This window comes from Gymnoscopelus braueri (assembly GCF_963280865.1).
Source record: "Gymnoscopelus braueri genome assembly, chromosome: 11".
NCBI classification, from domain to species: Eukaryota; Metazoa; Chordata; class Actinopteri; order Myctophiformes; family Myctophidae; genus Gymnoscopelus; species Gymnoscopelus braueri.
Genome location: NC_137613.1, coordinates 8305825 through 8324808, shown reverse-complemented (window position 1 = coordinate 8324808; position 18984 = coordinate 8305825). Strand labels below are relative to the sequence as shown.

Sequence of the window (18984 nt, the reverse complement as noted above, 5' to 3'; positions counted from 1 at the left end):
TTAAAGGGATAGTTCACCCCCAAAATAACTTTTTTTCTATCGATTAGTCACCCCATGGAGACTTGAATTCATGGATATTGTTTAGTTTTTTGTCGCATCCCTAATAAGCCTTGATGACCGGCAGCGGAACCGCTTCCTACCGGTCCACTGGTCATCAAATTATTGGCTTAGGAATGCGACAAAAACTAAAAAGTATCCATGAATTCAAGTCTCCATGGGGTGACCAATCTGGGAACCCATCGCCAACTGAAAATGAAAAACAGCGCCCTCTGCTGTTTGTTCTATGTCTGTTGGCTCTGGGCGGACGAAAACGTAACACCAGAGCGCAAGGAAACCGGTGTTTGTGTATTCCTTCAGCGCATCACTTCCGGTTGGTGCGACTATATTTTCATTCCCACTAACAATATTTAAGCCCACTTGTTTCTATGATGAAAGAGTAAGTTAAAATGTGAATATCTTTCCGTGGTTTTGTCTGCTCCGCGGAAGCTATTGTTAAATTAGTTTCGGTTTGTTTCGAGGGGGGAAAGGATCGACGGACACGTGAATCCCGCCCACTACATTTGATTGGGTAAAGCGCGGCCTGCTTCCTGATCTGAAGGCACGCCCACTTGTAGCCAATGCGCACACGTTATGACGAGCCTTCACGACAGATTCCAACGCAGAGCAGAATCTGTTCTTGAGAGATTATGGGGTGACTAATCCATAGAAAAAAAGTGTTTTTTTGGGTGAACTATCCCTTTAATGTAAAACAACAGGGGGTGGGTTTACAAGACAAACTGGAATGTTATTATAGGGGCAGGTGCGAGCACACGTATGTGCGCGTGCGTGCACGTGTTTATGTGTGCGTGTGTGCATGTGTGTGTATGTGTGCGTGCGTGCATGTGTCGATCTGCATTTACAAGACAGGTCAAAGTGGAATTTTGTGGGTGTGCGTGCAACCGTGCACGTGCCCAAGCCCTTGCCTAAATGAACTGATGGCCAATCACAAAGGTTATGTCGCCAGCAGTCCTAAGAACACACACGTTAGTCAAATGAAAAGACATAAGACAAGGAGACGAGAGAGAGAGAGAGAGAGAGAGGATGGCGACAGCAGCTTCTGATGCAGACATCAGGATAGCAGGACGTGGAGACAGATGGGTGACATACCAAAGGTTGCAGTTGTCTCTGAACGTCTGTCCTGAAAAGAACTGCTGTCCGTTTCTGTCACAAGTACCTGAAGGGAAGACAAGAAGGGCGAGTTAATAACCAGCCCGGAAAAAAAAACTGTGTGTGTGTGTGTGTGTGTGTGTGTGTGTGTGTGTGTGTGTGTGTGTGTGTGTGTGTGTGTGTGTGTGTGTGTGTGTGTGTGTGTGTGTGTGTGTGTGTGTGTGTGTGTGTGTGTGTGTGTGTGTGTGTGTGTGTGTGTGCGCATAAACGCCCCACGGCAACATAATACACAAGCTTTCTTTTCAATGTATTGTCCCTCTCTTCCTCTCTCTCTCTCTCTTCTCTTCTCCTCTTTGTCTGCCTCTCCAAGACACTCAAGCCCTCCGTGTATCAACACACGCTGGCCTGACGCCTCACCCCACCACACCCCACCTGTAACCTGCTTTAACCTGCTGGAAGTGTGTGTCTGTGTGTGTGTGTGTGTGTGTGTGTTTGCTGCACTGTCTGTTGATGGTGTGGTTAGTCCACGTGTGCACTCAGTGTGCAACAGTGCTGATTTTGTCGACTAAAACTATGACGGAAAAAGTTTGTTGCCTACCTTTTTTCACTGACGAAAAAACAAAATAAAAACGGAATAAAAACTGAGCTACGATGACTAAAACTAAGAATAACTATATTGACAATTTTTTCAACAAATAAAAAATCACACCCAGTGTGAAGTGGGCGGTGTCATCATAGTGATGGAAGCTCACTTCCAAAAAAAATGGATTTTTGGAAGTCCATAATCTTATTTATAGGTTATTAATGTCATCATGTGTCTCGCTAGCCAATCACAGTGCTGAATAGAGTCAGCCAATAGAGTCAGCCAATCACAGTACAGCTAGGGGTCTACTAATGAGCCAATCACAATGCAGGAAACTAATGAGGTGTCCCAACCCCACTTATAGGGGCGGCTACACCGCCCAAAAATAGACATGTTAAAAAATGTTAGGGAGGCACTATAGAAGAGATCTAGTAGGACTAAAAGACAAGTCATGTTATGTTTGGTTACGCGTGGGTGTTAAATAACAGATCTACAAGCTCACAACGCGTGAATGTGAGCTTGTAGATCGGCTATTTTCAGCATGCAACCAAGTGTAAAATCAGCCATTACGACGCCATCAAGGCACCGCCAAAATACATTTTAGTCTATAGACTATAATCTTATGATATTTATGATAAGACTAGACTAAAACAAAATTTGCTGTCAAAATCAACACAGGTGCAGAATCCGTGCGGTAAGTCAGTGATTATCAACGTTTTTTTTTTTATTTCAAGGACCCAGCTTGATATGCGTTTGGCTACGAGTCACAAACCCCCCAATTTGATACAATCTTTTATCTCCGGGACCCCAATCTACTGTAATTTGGTCCGTTTGACTCTCAACCACAGTATCGGTATCGTTTAGCCTGGGGACCCCCTGGAACGAACCTCAAGACCCAGACCCCCACATATAGAGAGCCAGTGTTGTATAGTGGACTGTGATCTCTCCAGTATAATCCACCAGGCTGGCTTCTGTTCTAACGTCCCGGGGGCTCCACGTCACGCCTTTAACCGGCTTACCTACTGGCTTTGTGGCCTCCACAGAGACCCAGGGCTTCATGGGGCCCAGGGCATGGGTGGGCCCGTGCCGGGGGGGGGGGGCCACAAAGCTGGCCCTGTCCCCCCATGCTCCCACACCGGGTATATTGAAAAAAATCATACAGCCCTGTGCTCTTTTTTTACACAAAACATTACATCATAATCAATTAACCCATTGAGACCTGAAGCCGATTCTACATGTCTCCTAAATCCCAACAGTATTCTGAAAAACGTATGTTTCTATATCAGTGGTGCTCAATCTTTTTCACGTCAAGGACCCCCAAAATTATATGTATTTGGCCACAGACCCCCATCATAATATTTTGTTCCAGGGACCCCCCAGAAGCACAGATTTGAGTTAAAAATGTTCGCTTTAAAATATATATATTCAAAGATTTGCACACATTTTCACGATTTTTCAAAAATAGCAGATCTACAAGCTCGTAGCGCGGCACTCGGTGCCGCGCTACGAGCTTGTAGATCTGCTATTTTTGAATAGCCCAAAGTGTAAAATAATGCTTTTTAGCTCAAATCTAAAAATGACACAGTTCCAGGTCTTAATGGGTTAATGATATTGATAGTGCAGTGAAGTCAGACAGGAAGACAGAGATGGGGAGTGACACGCAGCAAAGGCCGTCGGGATCGGGACTCGAATCCGCGACGCGCTGTCAGGCTACTTTTGGAGCCTATAGGTGCCCGGACCGCTAGGCCACAGTGGTCCGGCCCCGGACCGCAGTGGCGTAGCCAGAACGCTAGTATAGGCTGGGCCTAGGCGAGAGCGGGTGCAGGCACATGTGTCCCTGTCCCGTGCGCGCGTGTGTCGCGTTTTTTGGGCGGATTTTGATACTTTTGTTCCGTTTTTGGTTTACTTTATTTTGGTTTTAGGGTTAGGGTTATGTTATTTAATTCTTATTTTTGCCTGATTTTACCGATGTATTATCAAAACATTTATTATAGACAATTAAATCAATTTTCCTTTTTTTTTCCTAAATCAATTGGGTGGGCCAGCTTTCTATGTGGGTGGGCCGCGGCCCACCCGAGCCCACCCGTGGCTACGCCCCTGGGTCCGGGCCTCCTCACCGTGCTGAAGGGCTGAAGGTGCTTAAAGGGGTAGTTCACCCCCCAAATAACTTTTTTTCTATTGATTACTCACCCCATGGAGCCTTGAATTCATGGATATTTTTTTGTTTTTGTCGCATTCCTTCCTTTATTATTTGATTATAATAAATTTAGCCCCATTGATTCCGGTAGGAGACACAAATGCATTTGTGTCTCCTACCGGAATCAATGCGGACACATTTATTATAATCAAATTATTGGCTTAGGAATGTGACAAAAACAAAAAAATATCTATGAATTCAAGGCTCCAGATGGTCAGTAATCAATAGAAAAAAAGTTATTTTGGGGGTGAACTACCCCTTTAATGTATGTTTTGTAATAAAAATCTAAATCTACAAAGTAACAAAGTTTTTAAATAATTGTTGTGGATTCAAAGTATAATATTTGCCTCTGAGATGTAGTGGAGTAGAAGTTAAAGTACTGCAAATTGGAAATACTCTAAATACTAAAGTAAATGTACTTAGTTACTTTACACCACTGGTCACTATAAAATGTTATCAGGTGCTTTAAGCAAAGTGTCAACGTGTTTCTGCCTACACCTCCAGGTCCAGGAATGTCATTATACTTTACATGTCCAGAGAGGGATTGGAAAGAGCAACGTTTGGTTTGATGATGTGGTCAGTGCACTAATGGGTTAACCCACAGCACAGAGCAGAGCCCTGTGGTATGTGGCCGATAACAATCTGCCTTTTAAACCACGCTTGAATATGGATTGTGTAAACTGTTTTGATTTACCCAGCGACACACTGACACTGCGGTTTATACGGGATATTAATATTTACAAGAAAGGGCGTTCTCCCAACCAACTCCACCCGGGATTGAGGGCTGGGAATTATGAATTATAAAGACTTATACATGTGTTTCCAGGCATGCGATGCGTACAGGGAGAGGCCTTGTAGGAGACGGTGCAGCTTGATTTACGGCCATTTATGTCTCAATCTGTCAGACACCAATTTTCCTCATCATAGCTGTCTCAGCCTCTGGAGGATGGCTCCGTTTTATGATAAACTACCAGCCTGTGACCACCAGACAATAAAATAAAATAACTCAAACCGACAAGGAAGGAACCTAAAACAAACGTGTCAGAGTAGGTACTGTATAAAAAGGGTTTGGCTCTAGTCAACAATCAATGACATCACAAGTCCGCCTCCTCCACATGTTCAACCCTCATATAGTTCACGATTTGATTACTTTTACGGCGTGGCTCTGTGTTTCTGTCTGTCTGTGTTTGTCTGTGTCAGTGTCTTTGTCTTTTTTTCTCCTTTCTTTCTTCTTTTTTTCTCCTTTCTTTCTTCTTTTTTTGGTGTAACTTTGTTTTTAATTTGTTCATTTCAGACATTTAAAGGTAGGGTAAGTGATATTTTTGTGAAGTATTTTGTTAAAAGGTTAAAATACTATATTGTGATAGTAATCATTGCTATAGAGTGTTTGTTCAGTAACAGATGTCTCCCTGTCTCTCCAGCTCTTTAATAAACAGAAAATACATTTTTCGGTAGGTGTCAAAATCTCAGCCAATCAGGAGAAAGTACCCATTTTTAAGCTTAATTTGTAAAGTGTTCCAGTTAAAATTTTGTCTGCTCATTTCTTAGTGTCATCACTTCCAATTTCACTTGTTTAATCTATATCCTGATTGAGTTCTCTGTCCTGGTTGGATAAAATTGGAAATGAAACTACAAAAAAAAAAAAGAAACTACAAAATACATTTTCTGTTTTATAAAGAGCTGGAGAGACATGGAGACTTTTTATATGGACAGGACACTCTATAGTAACGAGCACTATCAGAACATAGACCCATTTTGCAATTATTTGAATAATTGCAAATCACTTACCCTACCTTTAACCACTTAAACCTTCAATACTTAGTAAACCTGACCTTTGGCTCTGTACTTGGTTCGCTCCTTTTTCCCTCTAGATCAAACCTCTTTGCCGAAAATAGCCGATCTACAAGCTCACAAGAGGCTAGGGTTCAAGTGGTTATTGTAAAAAAAAGTTAGTTCCCATCGCACAAAGATTTGGCGGCCCCCCAGTAGTAACTCTGAGGACCGCGTAGGGGTCCCGGGCCCCCTGTTGAAGACCCCGACCTACAGTATCAATTAAAGTAAAAAAACAGCAGCAACATAACTTGTATGTCAAACTTATACGTCAAGCTTATATCTGTGTCTTAGTGAGTGGGCGTGTGTGAGTGCGTGTGTGTGTGTGGGCGTAGGCTTGGCTCCATGCAGCTTCCAGCGTGGCACACCTGTTACAGGTTCCCTCGTCTCTCTCACCTGCCTGCCGTCAACTCATCAACCTCCACAGTATTTAACTCTTTAAGACCTGAGAACGCATCTGTGTGTCATTTTTAGATTTCGTTGGGCTATTCAAAAATTGCAGATATACAAGCTCATAGCGCGGCACCGAGTGCCGCGCTATGAGCTTGTAGATCTGCTATTTTTGAAAAATCGTGAAAAATGTTGTGCAAATCTTTGAATATATATATATATTTAAAGCGAGCATTTCTAGCTAAAATGTTATTGCTTCTGGGGATTCTACAAATGTCTTCTAAATCAGTTTAAAACAGTTTTCTGAAACACTTATGTTGCTATAATATTAATATCAGTGTCAAGGAGCCCCACAACGATATGTATTTGGCTGCGGACCCCCATCTCAAAAAAAAAAAATTCCAGGGACCCCCAGAAGCAAAGATTTGAGTAAAAAAACAATCGCTTTATAGATATATATTCAAAGATTTGCAAAAAAAAAACACGATTTAAAAAGAAATAGCAGATCTACAAGCTCATAGCGCGGCACTCGGTGCCGCGCTATGAGCTTGTATATCTGCTATTTTTTAATAGCCAAAAGTATAAAATATGGATAAAGTGGTTACACAGATGCGTCCCCCGGTCTTAAAGGGTTAAACCCTGCTCTTCTTTCCTCTTTGAGCGCTTGTCAGCCCTGTGTTGTGGCGACGCTCCAGCTAACGAATAGTCTCTCTCCTAGTGCTGCAGTTTTGTGTGATTTTTTGCGAGCTTGTTTGTGTTGCTTTGTGTTTTTGGCTCCTGTGCCTCAGTACCTCACTCACTTCACCTGCTCTGCTTCCCTCCCACTTGCCTCAGCTTGCTCCAAGCGACGCACACCCACTATTATATACTACTATTTAAACAATTGCAGATATACAAGCTCATGGCGCGGCACTGAGTGCCTGAGGCATTGTGCTGAGGCGTTGTGCGCTTGTATCTGCTATTTTCACAATATCTATCTGTGGAGACGAGTCAAACAAAATGTAATGTCTCAACTCCTACAGTTCCAAGTGCTTGACAGGGTGGGGGGGGTTCCCAGTTCAAATATGATTATTTTGTGGGGTTCCCAGTTCAAATATGATTATTCGGTGGAGTCCCCAGTTCAAATATGATTATTTTGTGGGGTCCCCAGTTCAAATATGATTATTCGGTGGAGTCCCCAGTTCAAATATGATTATTTTGTAGGGTCCCCAGTTCAAATATGATTATTTTGTGGAGTCCCCAGTTCAAATATGATTATTTTGTGGGGTCCCCAGTTCAAATATGATTATTTTGGGGAGTCCCCAGTTCAAATATGATTATTTTGTGGGGTCCCCAGTTCAAATATGATTATTTTGGGGAGTCCCCAGTTCAAATATGATTATTTTGGGGAGTCCCCAGTTCAAATATGATTATTTTGTGGGGTCCCCAGTTCAAATATGATTATTTTGTGGGGTCCCCAGTTCAAATATGATTATTCTGGGGAGTCCCCAGTTCAAATATGATTATTCTGGGGAGTCCCCAGTTCAAATATGATTATTTTGGGGAGTCCCCAGTTCAAATATGATTATTTTGGGGGGTCCCCAGTTCAAATATGATTATTCTGGGGAGTCCCCAGTTCAAATATGATTATTCTGGGGAGTCCCCAGTTCAAATATGATTATTCTGGGGAGTCCCCAGTTCAAATATGATTATTCGGTGGAGTCCCCAGTTCAAATATGATTATTTTGTGGGGTCCCCAGTTCAAATATGATTATTCTGGGGGGTCCCCAGTTCAAATATGATTATTCTGGGGGGTCCCCAGTTCAAATATGATTATTTTGTGGGGTCCCCAGTTCAAATATGATTATTTTGTGGGGTCCCCAGTTCAAATATGATTATTTTGTGGGGTCCCCAGTTCAAATATGATCATTTGGGCGAGGGGTCACGGCCTGAAAAGGTTGAGAACCACTTGTTCTAAGAAGTAATTTCCTGCACAACAAAGCAGGAGAGAGACAAAGTGACCTGCTGGTATTGTAAAGAAAAAGGTCAACTCTTTCCCCCTTTTTGAAGTGCGTGCGTGCTCGTGCACGCACGTGCACGCGTGCGCGTGCAAAAAGCGTGTACGGCAGTGCAAGTGCATACATGTCCCACACACTGCATGGCCTGCCACCTCTGTTGTCTACGGCAGCACATACCTGTCGTGACCTCTCTCCTGCCACACGGCTGACTTTCTCCCCCTTCGTTCACATAGCCTGCATTCTTTCGCCTGACCTCCATTCATCCCTCTTCTACCCCCCCCCCCCCCCCCCCCCCTCTCCCTCCATCGCTCTGTCTGAGGCTTATAAGAAGTCTACTGTTCTCTCTCCGCTCCGTTCTCAGGTAGGACTGCTGCTGCTACTGCTGGCTACATTTTACACCTCTGTCTGCACACACACACACAGTCAAATCAGCGGCGTCCCTTTAACCCTGAGAGCGTATATTAACCCATTAAGGCCTGAGTCCGATTCTTAAAATGTTTTCTAAATCCAAAGTTTTTTGAAAAAAATATTTTAAAGAAATTGTTCAAGATTTTTCAAAAATAGCAGATCTACAAGCTCATAGCGCGGCACTCGGTGCCGCGCTATGAGCTTGTATATCTGCTATTTTTGAATAGCCAATGAAGTCTAAAGTGACACAGATGCGTTCCAGGTATCAGTGGGATAATGGACCCGCAAAGGTTAATTTTGGCCCTCCCAATCTTACCGTGTAGGTAGTACACCGTACTGTAGTCGTATTGTGAGCTTGTAGATCTGCTATTTTCGAAATATTTTGAATACATTTGAAAACTTGAAATGGGACATTCTGTATAATGACTATACTTTTACTTTTGGTACTTAAAGTACATTTTGATGCCAATACTTTTGTACTTTTACTCAAGTAAATTTTTAATTCCGGACTTTTACTTGTAACAGAGTATTTCTATATTGCAGTATTGATACTTTTACTTAAGTAAAAAAAAGTGAGTACTTTTTCCACCACTGTATGGGGACTTAGTTGCGGCGCTATAAATCAGGCATAATCTTTACTATCTGCATACGTTGTGGGAAGCCCATAGTCCATTCCACAAGCTAATCATTTTCTTAGCTGAGATCCCACTGGGAGCTGTTTCTCTCAGAAGAACATTCATTGCTGGGTTTGAAACACAGTGAGAGTCTCTGTGTGTTAAAAAAAAACCTGACTTGTGATTGCAATTCAGTGTTGTGGTCCCATGCAGCCAGGCCTGTGTCTGTGGCATGCTGCTGACCTGTCTGTGGGAGACTGTCCTTTAGGGGGACGATGTGTCTGTGGGAGACTGTCCTTTAGGGGGACGATGTGTCTGTGGGAGACTGTCCTTTAGGGGGACGATGTGTCTGTGGGAGACTGTCCTTTAGGGGGACGATGTGTCTGTGGGAGACTGTCCTTTAGGGGGACGATGTGTCTGTGGGAGACTGTCCTTTAGGGGGACGATGTGTCTGTGGCATGCTGCTGACCTGTCTGTGGGACACTGTCCTTTAGGGGGACGATGGTGACCTGAGTGGAGCTTAATCCTGTGTGACAGGCCTGGCCCACACGCACTCTGCACAACATTAGCACACGCATGAACAGCGGCACAGACATGTAGGCACGCGCACACACACACATACACACACGCACGCGCACGCACGCGCGCGCGCTAATTGAACCCCAAGCTGTGCACTCTCACACGCATGGGTGCACAGTCAATGGCCAGGTTTCCCAAACGACTTTGAGCTCAGACGCAGCCTAGAAGCTGCGTGAGAGCCTCCACGCACCTGCGCAGTAGCAACCCCGCCACGATCTATCTTCATTAGTAGCAGCTGTGTGTGCTCTACGTGGAATCTAAACTGGCTTCAGGAGGCACCATCGTCGCAGGTTCTCATTACGTGTGTGCTAAAACTACATTCGCGAGACAGCATAGACGTAAAGACCTCCTGGACGAAGTCTACGTAAGGCCGACGTAAACTACGTAGGGCTGTCATACGCTACACTGCAGTTTAAACACCCTTTGCGAAAGTGAAATGGATCATAAAAATACCAGAGCCAACTGTCAGATGTCCTGAAGCAGTCCACTCCAAATACAACTTTTGAATAATATATTTATGAATGAAATTACAGTGGTGAGTTGACATCTGCAAGTTAAATAAAACACTAAAGTGTCCCCATTATGCAAGTAAATTAAATATACTTAAAATACCAAAAGGAATGCAGAATGTCCCATTTCCCAAAATTAATATGTATTAAAATCTTTTGAAAATAGCAAATCTACAAGCTTGTGAAGCGTTGTGAGCTTGTAGATCTGCTAGTTTCAAAAGATGTTTTAACCATTCATAAACATGGCGAGCGCAACAGCTGTCACTTTGTGAGAGGAACTGGGGACTTTCATCATAACGTTTAACTATAAAACTTCGAAATTAAGTAAACATGTTTAGCTCAGCATCATTTATATACCTTTAGTTAACTTGGCATATGCTTAATATTTTTATCAGACGATCGGATCATCCGTGAGAGTACAATTTGTAAACTTCGGGTTCATGCATATAGAGGACGAAGCCCTGGTTCAGAGCGTTAGTGAACTACAGCCACACATGTCCGTAAAGCGTCCGTCAAGTTGCCGTACGGACGCCGGAGGTCCCATCCACTCCCATGTTAAAAAAAAAAACGGAACGGTACTTCCGGTTTTAAACTTAACATGGGAGTGGATGGGACTTCCGGCGACCGTACGGAAACTTGACGGACGCTTTACGGATGTGTGGCTGTACCCACTAACGCTCTGAATCAGGGCTAGAAGCAGCGCAGCTGCCCGCGTTGTGTGTGTGTGTGTGTGTGTGTGAGTGTGTGTATATACATATACATATATATATATACATATATATATATATATATATATATATATATATATATATATACATACATACATACATACATACATACATACACATATATATATATATATATATATATATATATATATATATATATATATATATATATATATATATATATATATATATATATATATAAATTAAATGTATGTGTGTGTGTGTGTGTGTGTGTGTGTGTGTGTGTGTGTGTGTGTGTGTGGTCGGTCGGTCTTTTCATGGATCTATTTCGCTACGATCGGTGTTACTACCGCCCCAGGGCGCTAGTAACAAACTGCTTCGTAGGACAGCACTGCAGGGCTACGCCTCTCGCAGAAGTAGGAGGAGAGTAGGATACGCCATTCTGTCTCCCAAATGTAGTTTTAGCAGAAACGTAACGCCGTGGACGTGTGAAGCGATTGCACGTTGGGCAGAACCAGCTGCTACTAATGAGGGTAGAGCGTTGGTTTCGCCGGGTCCCAGGCTCTTACGCAGGCTGCGTAGGCAGCGCATGAGCTGAAATCTACGTGGCTGCTATGGTACTGCGCAGATTGTGTGGACGCACGTTAGACCCGTCGTACAACCTGCGCAGGATCTCAACGCAGCATCTCTACGAATCTCGTTGGGAAACGCGGCCAATGTTGATTCCCTACACCATTGGTTCTCAAAGTGGGGTCCTTGGGGGGGGGGGTTCCAGGGGGTCCCCCAGCAAAAGTAATTAACATAGCACCACAGTCATCTTAACCACTTTATCCATTTATATGTTGGTTATTCAAAAATAGCAGATCTACAGGCTCGCAGCTGTTTTTGGAAATATTTGAAAACTATCGAAAATGTTGAATAATTCTTTTTTTCTTTTTTTTTTTTTTACATAAATCTTCTCTTTTGGCGTGGTCCCTGGCACAAAACCTTTTCAGGTAGGAGTCCGTGGCCAAATACATATCAATATGGTGGTCCTTGACACGAAAAGGTTGCCCTTTTCTGCCCTACACAGCGCACGCACACACACACGCACGCACGCACGCACGCACGCACGCACGCACGCACGCACGCACGCACGCACGCACGCACGCACACACACACACACACACACACACACACACACACACACACACACACACACACACACACACACACACACACACACACACACACACACACACACACACACACACACACACACACACACACACACACACACACACACACACACACACACACACAAACTGCACCACTCCCCCTCGCCCTCTTGCTTACCGATGAAGGGCGGTGCTATCCCCAGACAGTGTCCCCAGAAGTCGGGGCAGCAGTCGGATATGGTGCGGTTGCAGAACAGGTCGCAGTAGCAGATGGTGTCCAGGTAGGGCACCGTGCACAGGTCGTCTCTGCCGGGACAGCAGGGGCCCGGCCTCCTCTGGCAGTAGGCCCCGAACGGGTCCCGGATGCCCTTCACGTGCAGCGGGCTGGCCAGCTCCCTCCTGGTCCTCCTCGACGAGACCACTCTGTCTGCTGCACTCCCCTCTGCCACCACTAGGAGCAGCAGCAGCGCTGCCACGGACACCAGGGTGAGCTTCATCGTTAATCTGTACAAAAGGAAGTGAAGAAGAATAAGACGGTTTGCACTGGTGATGATAATTAATCAATGGCGGAATATCGAAACAAAATAGGTTGATTGGTGCTTCAGAGAATAGCTTGGAATAGCTTGTTTTCGTGAAATGCACGGTTGAGATGTTGAACTCCTCTTTGCGTAACATTAAAGATGAATTAGGATAAGGATAAGGATAGTTCCTTTTAACAGGACGTTCATGAAAGTCCTTGCGGGCTTGTTTCCAATGAGGGCCTGTGAGCAATTAGGGGTTAAGAGTCTTGCTCAGGGACAAATTTCATTTCAGCGGAAAGAGGAAATAGTTGGCAGGTATTTGTGGATGACAAGACAACGTCACATGGCACACCCTGGTGATATTCCTCTGAAGTTCAATGACAAAGGTTCGTTAAAGTTGACAAGCTCAGCCATATTATAAGAGAGACACAAAAAAAAAAACACCAGACCCAGCAGTTATACAGTCAAAATTGTTCGCACTTCTCTGAGAGAAAAGGCAAAGAGGTTTCCGGGGTGAGAGGTGTAATTGAAGTATGAGTACTTGGCAGTGGTGGAAAAAGTACTCAAATTCTTTACTTAAGTAAAAGTCCAGAATCAAAAATGTACTCGAGTAAAAGTACAAACGTATTGGCATCAACATGTACTTAAAGTACCAAAAGTAAAAGTACTAAATATTTGAAAATAGCAGATCTACAAGCTCACAACGCGTCGCATCGCGACGCGTTGTGAGCTTGTAGATCGGCTATTTTCAAATAGCCTAGGTATAAAATAGGTTTAAAGTGGTTAATGTATGTTTCATTATATCATAATTTACATCTGAAAAGTAACTAGTAACTAAAGTTTTCAAGTAAATGTAGTGGAGTAAAAGTACAATATTTGCCTCTGAGATGTAGTGGAGTAGAAGTAAAAGTATTGGAAATTGGAAATACTCAAGTAAAGTACAAATACCTCAAAATTGTACTTAAGTACAGTACTTAAGTAAATGTACTTAGTTACTTTCCACTACTTGGCAATACGTTGTTCACCACCCACCGTTTGATCCTTAGACACACACACACACACACACACACACACACACACACACACACACACACTGACACACACACACACACACGCATTACCGCACGGCGGAAGAGCCTAAACTAAGCTGGCAGCCGGTCCCAAATAGAAATCCACATGATTCTTGGAGACACGTTCATCTGCTTATGTTTTTTCTCTCTAGCGCACTTTGAAACGGCCGAGGAGAGAGCAGTTAGATAATGACAATAATACAGAGAGAGAGACAAAGACTAGTTCAGTTCAGGCCCAAGGACTGGGTGGTGACAAAGCACAAAGTCCTTCTAATGCTGTGTGTGATCTATTGACGGGTCATGTGAGGTCTTGGGACTAAAGGCAGCGTCTTCAGCTCCTTGTTTCTAGCTCCCAGCAGGGCCTCAGAGCCAGGCCTTTCATCTGTTTCCCTGGCCCCTGGGTGCCTCTTGCTCATTTTGTACAACTATTGTGTTGTTTTTATAAACCTTTTCCCAAGAATAAAGCAACACATTTTCCTTTTTTTCCCTTCATTTTTGGTAATTTTTAACCACTTTAAACCTGGTGTCACTATTTTGGGCATGTTGGTGAAAACAAAAAAGATCTGTAAAAATAATATCCTGCTATAAATTGAAGAAACCTTTGTTTGTCTGTCCTCATCCATTTCACTCCTCAGTGGTTTAATCAATCAGTCTGAACTTGCACATGTGCATTGACCATTGGCATATAGACAGACAGATTTCTTGTTTACCAACATTGAGACTGCACGCGCAGGCGCCCGTTTCATGTACTCTATTCCCAACAGATCCCCAAACCTGTTGTTTTGGGGATCACTCTGGGGAGCGCTGGTTTCAGTTCATTCAACCTCCTCTGTGTGTTGGCTGGTGAGACGCTCCTGGCGAGACATCTGTACTTCACCTCATTACATTACATTACAGTCATTTAGCAGACGCTTTTATCCAAAGCGACTTACAATAAGTGTATTCAACATAGGTAGGGAACGAAAACTACTAATCACCAGAAGTCTTTAGTGCATGTTCTGCAAAAACAAGCAACCAAGAGTATACCTAGTGCTAAGGTAAAAGTGCAATATATCAGCTACCTATTTCCTTAAACAGATGAGACAAAATAGCTAAATCAAATGAGCATGAGCTAAAACAAATAAGTGTATCGACTAAACAAGATCCAGTAAACAATACAACAATAGAAAACAAGCGTTCGTACAACTAGTTAACAACAAGTAGGCCAGGCAGAGAGGAAGGGTAGTGTTTCCTGAAGAGGTGGGTTTTCCTCGCAAAGGTATTGCACGCCGAGAACAGGGGACATACAAGCTCACAACGCGTCGCGGATGCGACCGCTGTGAGATTGGAGGTATGCTATTCTCTGCTCGCAACACCTTTGCACGGCGGAGTATAAATTAGGTTTGAGGGGATACAGCTGCGTGATCAAGCAGGCTCTGGTGCCGTGATCATAGACCATATTCAGCCGGCGGACATATTGCTATTAAGTTAATGAAGTGCCACCCCGGTTGCCACAGCAACGGGGTGGCACTTTCAATGTTAAATTCCAAAATGGCCGCCAGGTGAATATGGTCTATAGAGCGCTCCCTCTGCGACTGGAGGTGGGGTTTGGGGGACAACTGCTTTGAGAATCGCTATAATTGTTTACACACAAGTTGACACAACATGAACCAAGGTATATATTTCAAGAGGCAGAGATCACAGTAAACATCCATCCTAAACCTTCTTCTTCCACACTGGGAGGAAAACAGAATCTGAAAGTGAGAGGTCGGGTTCTTTTGGCCCGACCTGCGTGCGCATACTGGTTCTTATCGGTGTGACGTTGTCTGGAAATGCGTCTTTGAAGGGAGTGAAGAAGCATTTCTGTGAACTCTCACTGCTGTGGGTAGAGAGAGAGAGAGATGGGGCGAGTGACACACACACACACACACACACACACACACACACACACACACACACACACACACACACACCATCCAGAGAATGATGCCAGCAGAGAGAGAGCTGGGCTCAACAATGCAACAATCAAACAAGGTTGTTTCTTACATTAGATACAATTTTTTTTGTGAAATTACATATTTACACGTGTGATTTCTCTTTTGTTGGCTGTGTACGATAGTTTTCTTTCAAATACGATAATGTTAAGCCTCCTGTACGATAATTCAACATTTCCAATCTGGCAACACTGCTACACATAGCCTATAGTATACTGTACCTATGGAACTGGAGCACTGATATGTACGTGTGTGGCCATGCACAGAAGCTTTAATTACCAAACAAATCTTATCATTTGTGTTGGCGAGACCCCACAGTATAGCACTCAGCGTGCTACAGTCAGTGACATAACAACCAGCCGACTTTTATACAGTTAATGTGGCAGTTCTCATGCATGATGAATGTCCTTTTGTCCCTCTACATGTGAGCTTGTAGATGACATGTTCTCCAGAATAGAGACGCTAGGGGACAGGTCAGGGTAATTAGGATAACACATGAGAGGTGACATTATCATCCAAGATTAGAATGCTATCACACTGACGGAAACTAAGTAACTTCCTGCTGTCAGAGATAATCTGTCACACTGAAAAGAAACCTGACTGCGGACAGACGCACGCGCGCGCGCACGCACGCACGCACACACACACACACACACACACACACACACACACACACACACACACACACACACACACACACACACACACACACACACACACACACACACACACACACACACACACACACACACACACACACACACACACACACACACGCACATACACACAAATGCACGCACATACGCACACACAGAAACACTCCTCACTGTGTGTGTCCTCCGCTGAACAATTACTCTGTGTGTATTTAGGGAGCGTACAGATAATGAGAGTCTATCTACAGTATATGATGCCATGCTTGGGCAGCATGGTGAACTGAACACACATCAATGGAATCAGCTGAGAGAGAGAGAGAGACAGTCAGACAGAGAGGAAAGAAGAAAGAGAGAGGGATAGAGATAAGATTAGAGGAAAAGAGGGAGAGAGAAAAGAGGGAGAAAGAGAGGGAGAGGGAGGAGTGAGCAAAAGGTGATCTTGCATTTGGACTGTCCTCAATTATCAGGACTAATACATGTTCATAATTGACAAATTGTCGTGTTCAGTTGGAATGAAGTGGAGGGAGTTCTGCTCAGTTGAGTCTCCATCGTACAACGGTGTCGTGTCCCATGCCGATGATAGCAGATCTATGCGTACAAGCCCACAATGCATTAGGCTTTATGCCCACAACATATACATTAGGCTTTATGTGTTCATATACTAGGAAAGAATCCTGCACAACTCTGCTTGTGATCACACTTGGTGACATGCATGATAGCACTTACATTAACATCCCCACCACTTGATGTAGTCTCACAAAGCCATAGACCATCAGAGATCTCTGATCCTATAGCAATACATCTGGTGATGTCTAGATTCAATGTATTAGCTAAAAGTGTGTGAAAACAATTTGGATTTTTAAAAACAAACAAAGACATTAAGGGCAGTCCTTCATATTGACATATAAAGGATTGGTTTCCAAAGCAGTGTAGGTGGATAAAGTACTCACATTATTTACTTAAATAAAAGTATCAATACTGCAATGTAGAAATACTCTGTTATAAGTTAAAGTCCGGAATTCAAAATGTACTTGAGTAAAAGTACAAAAGTATTGGCATCAAAATGTGCCTAAATTACCAAAAGTAAAAGCACTCATTATGCAGAATGTCACATTTCACACGTTTTCTGGAGTATATAAAATGTACAAAAATCATTTGAAAATGTTCAAATAGCCAAAGTTTTAAGGGCTGAAGTTGTGTGTATGTTTTGTAAGCTAAATCTACAAAGTAACTACTGTAGTAACTAAAGTGGTCAAATAATAGTAATGGAGTAAAAGTACAATATTTGCCTCTGAGATGTAGTGCAGTAGAAGTAAAAGTATTGGAAATTGGAAATGCTCAAGTAAAGTACAAATACCTCAAATTTGTACTTAAGTACAGTACTTAATTACTTTCCACCACTGCAAAGCAGTGTAGGTGTGTTGGAACGACATTAAAAGTCTGTCCTGCGTGCATTGAATACAGCTCAGCCTGCTTTGCTTGTTTGTCCTCATCTCAGTGGCCACACAGTCAAACCTGGAGCCTTTATTTAACTCTCAGAGTGTAAAAAAAAAGGTCCCATAAGGGTCACTCTGCATGGCACTGTGCAGTAAAGCAGGGATTAGTGATGTGTTTGTGTGCAAACTCCCAACTCTCACTTTCGAAGGCCAACAAAGGACAAACAAGTCATCGCGTGTGTGCGTGTGTGTGTGTGTGTGTGTGTGTGTGTGTGTGTGTGTGTGTGTGTGTGTGTGTGTGTGTGTGTGTGTGCGTGTGCGTGTGTGTGTGTGTGTGTGCGTGTGCGTGTGTGTGTTTGGGGGCTCAGGTTACTGTACAGGGGACCCAGACGAGGGGCCCGGAAAACAAAAGGAGCGGGTCGGCCACCGCTTACATAAATAGAAACATTCTTAATTACCCAATCAGGACCTCAGGACACAATGGACCCTCGAGTCGGGCAGCATATAAAGCCACACTCCGGAAAAAAAGGCTCTTTTGCTGTGCTGTTTTCTGCATGACTGCACCTTGCACCAGTTGACATGGCTACACGTGCACACGCACGCGCGTACGCAGCCACGCGCGCGCGTACACATGCACACTGCTCAGTGGCGCATGGTGGCATGGGCCGGTTCCTCTCTTTGGACTCGTCTGAAGTGTTTTGTTGAGCATAGCGCAGGACAATAACACACCCAGCACAGCTACTGTAGCCTCTATAGAACCAGCTACTAGCACCTGTGGGGCGTAACACCCAGTATGGTCTCTAGGAGGAGTTGTCAAGGACCCCCCAGAATCATGTTTTTTTCTTTGGCTGCGGACCCCCTGTCTAAAAATTTTTTTTTTTCAAAAATAGCAGATCTACAAGCTCATATCGCGGCACGAAGTGACGCGATATGAGCTTGTATATCTGCTATTTTTGAATAGCCAAAGTAAAAAATATGGTTAAAGTGGTTAAAATGATTGTGACGCCATATTAATTCGTTTTGCTGGGGACCCCCAGGTACCCTTGGGGGTCCCCAGACTCCACTTTGAGAACCAATGGTGTAACTAACTAACTAACTAACTAACACCTCAGTGACATTAACCAAGTGTTGACGACAACACTGGCTGTCAACAGCAGTTCCTCATTGAGCACCTATAATGTTTACCATGTCAACAGTAAATAGTACAGAGGCCACACAGACAGGTCACCAGG

At 43.7% G+C, this 18984-nt stretch overlaps 1 protein-coding gene across 1 annotated transcript in view; it reads right to left on the bottom strand.

Moving 5' to 3' along the window:
* Positions 1-18984, bottom strand: part of tinagl1 (tubulointerstitial nephritis antigen-like 1) — a 67283-nt gene that overhangs the window by 43239 nt on the left and 5060 nt on the right. Inside the window, exons 2-3 of the mRNA XM_080441512.1 lie at positions 12278-12603; positions 1147-1213 (exon numbers count right to left, since the gene is read on the bottom strand). Coding sequence (XP_080297638.1) covers positions 1147-1213; positions 12278-12596 — 386 coding nt within the window. The 5' untranslated portion in view covers positions 12597-12603. The remainder of the gene's footprint in view (positions 1-1146; positions 1214-12277; positions 12604-18984) is intronic.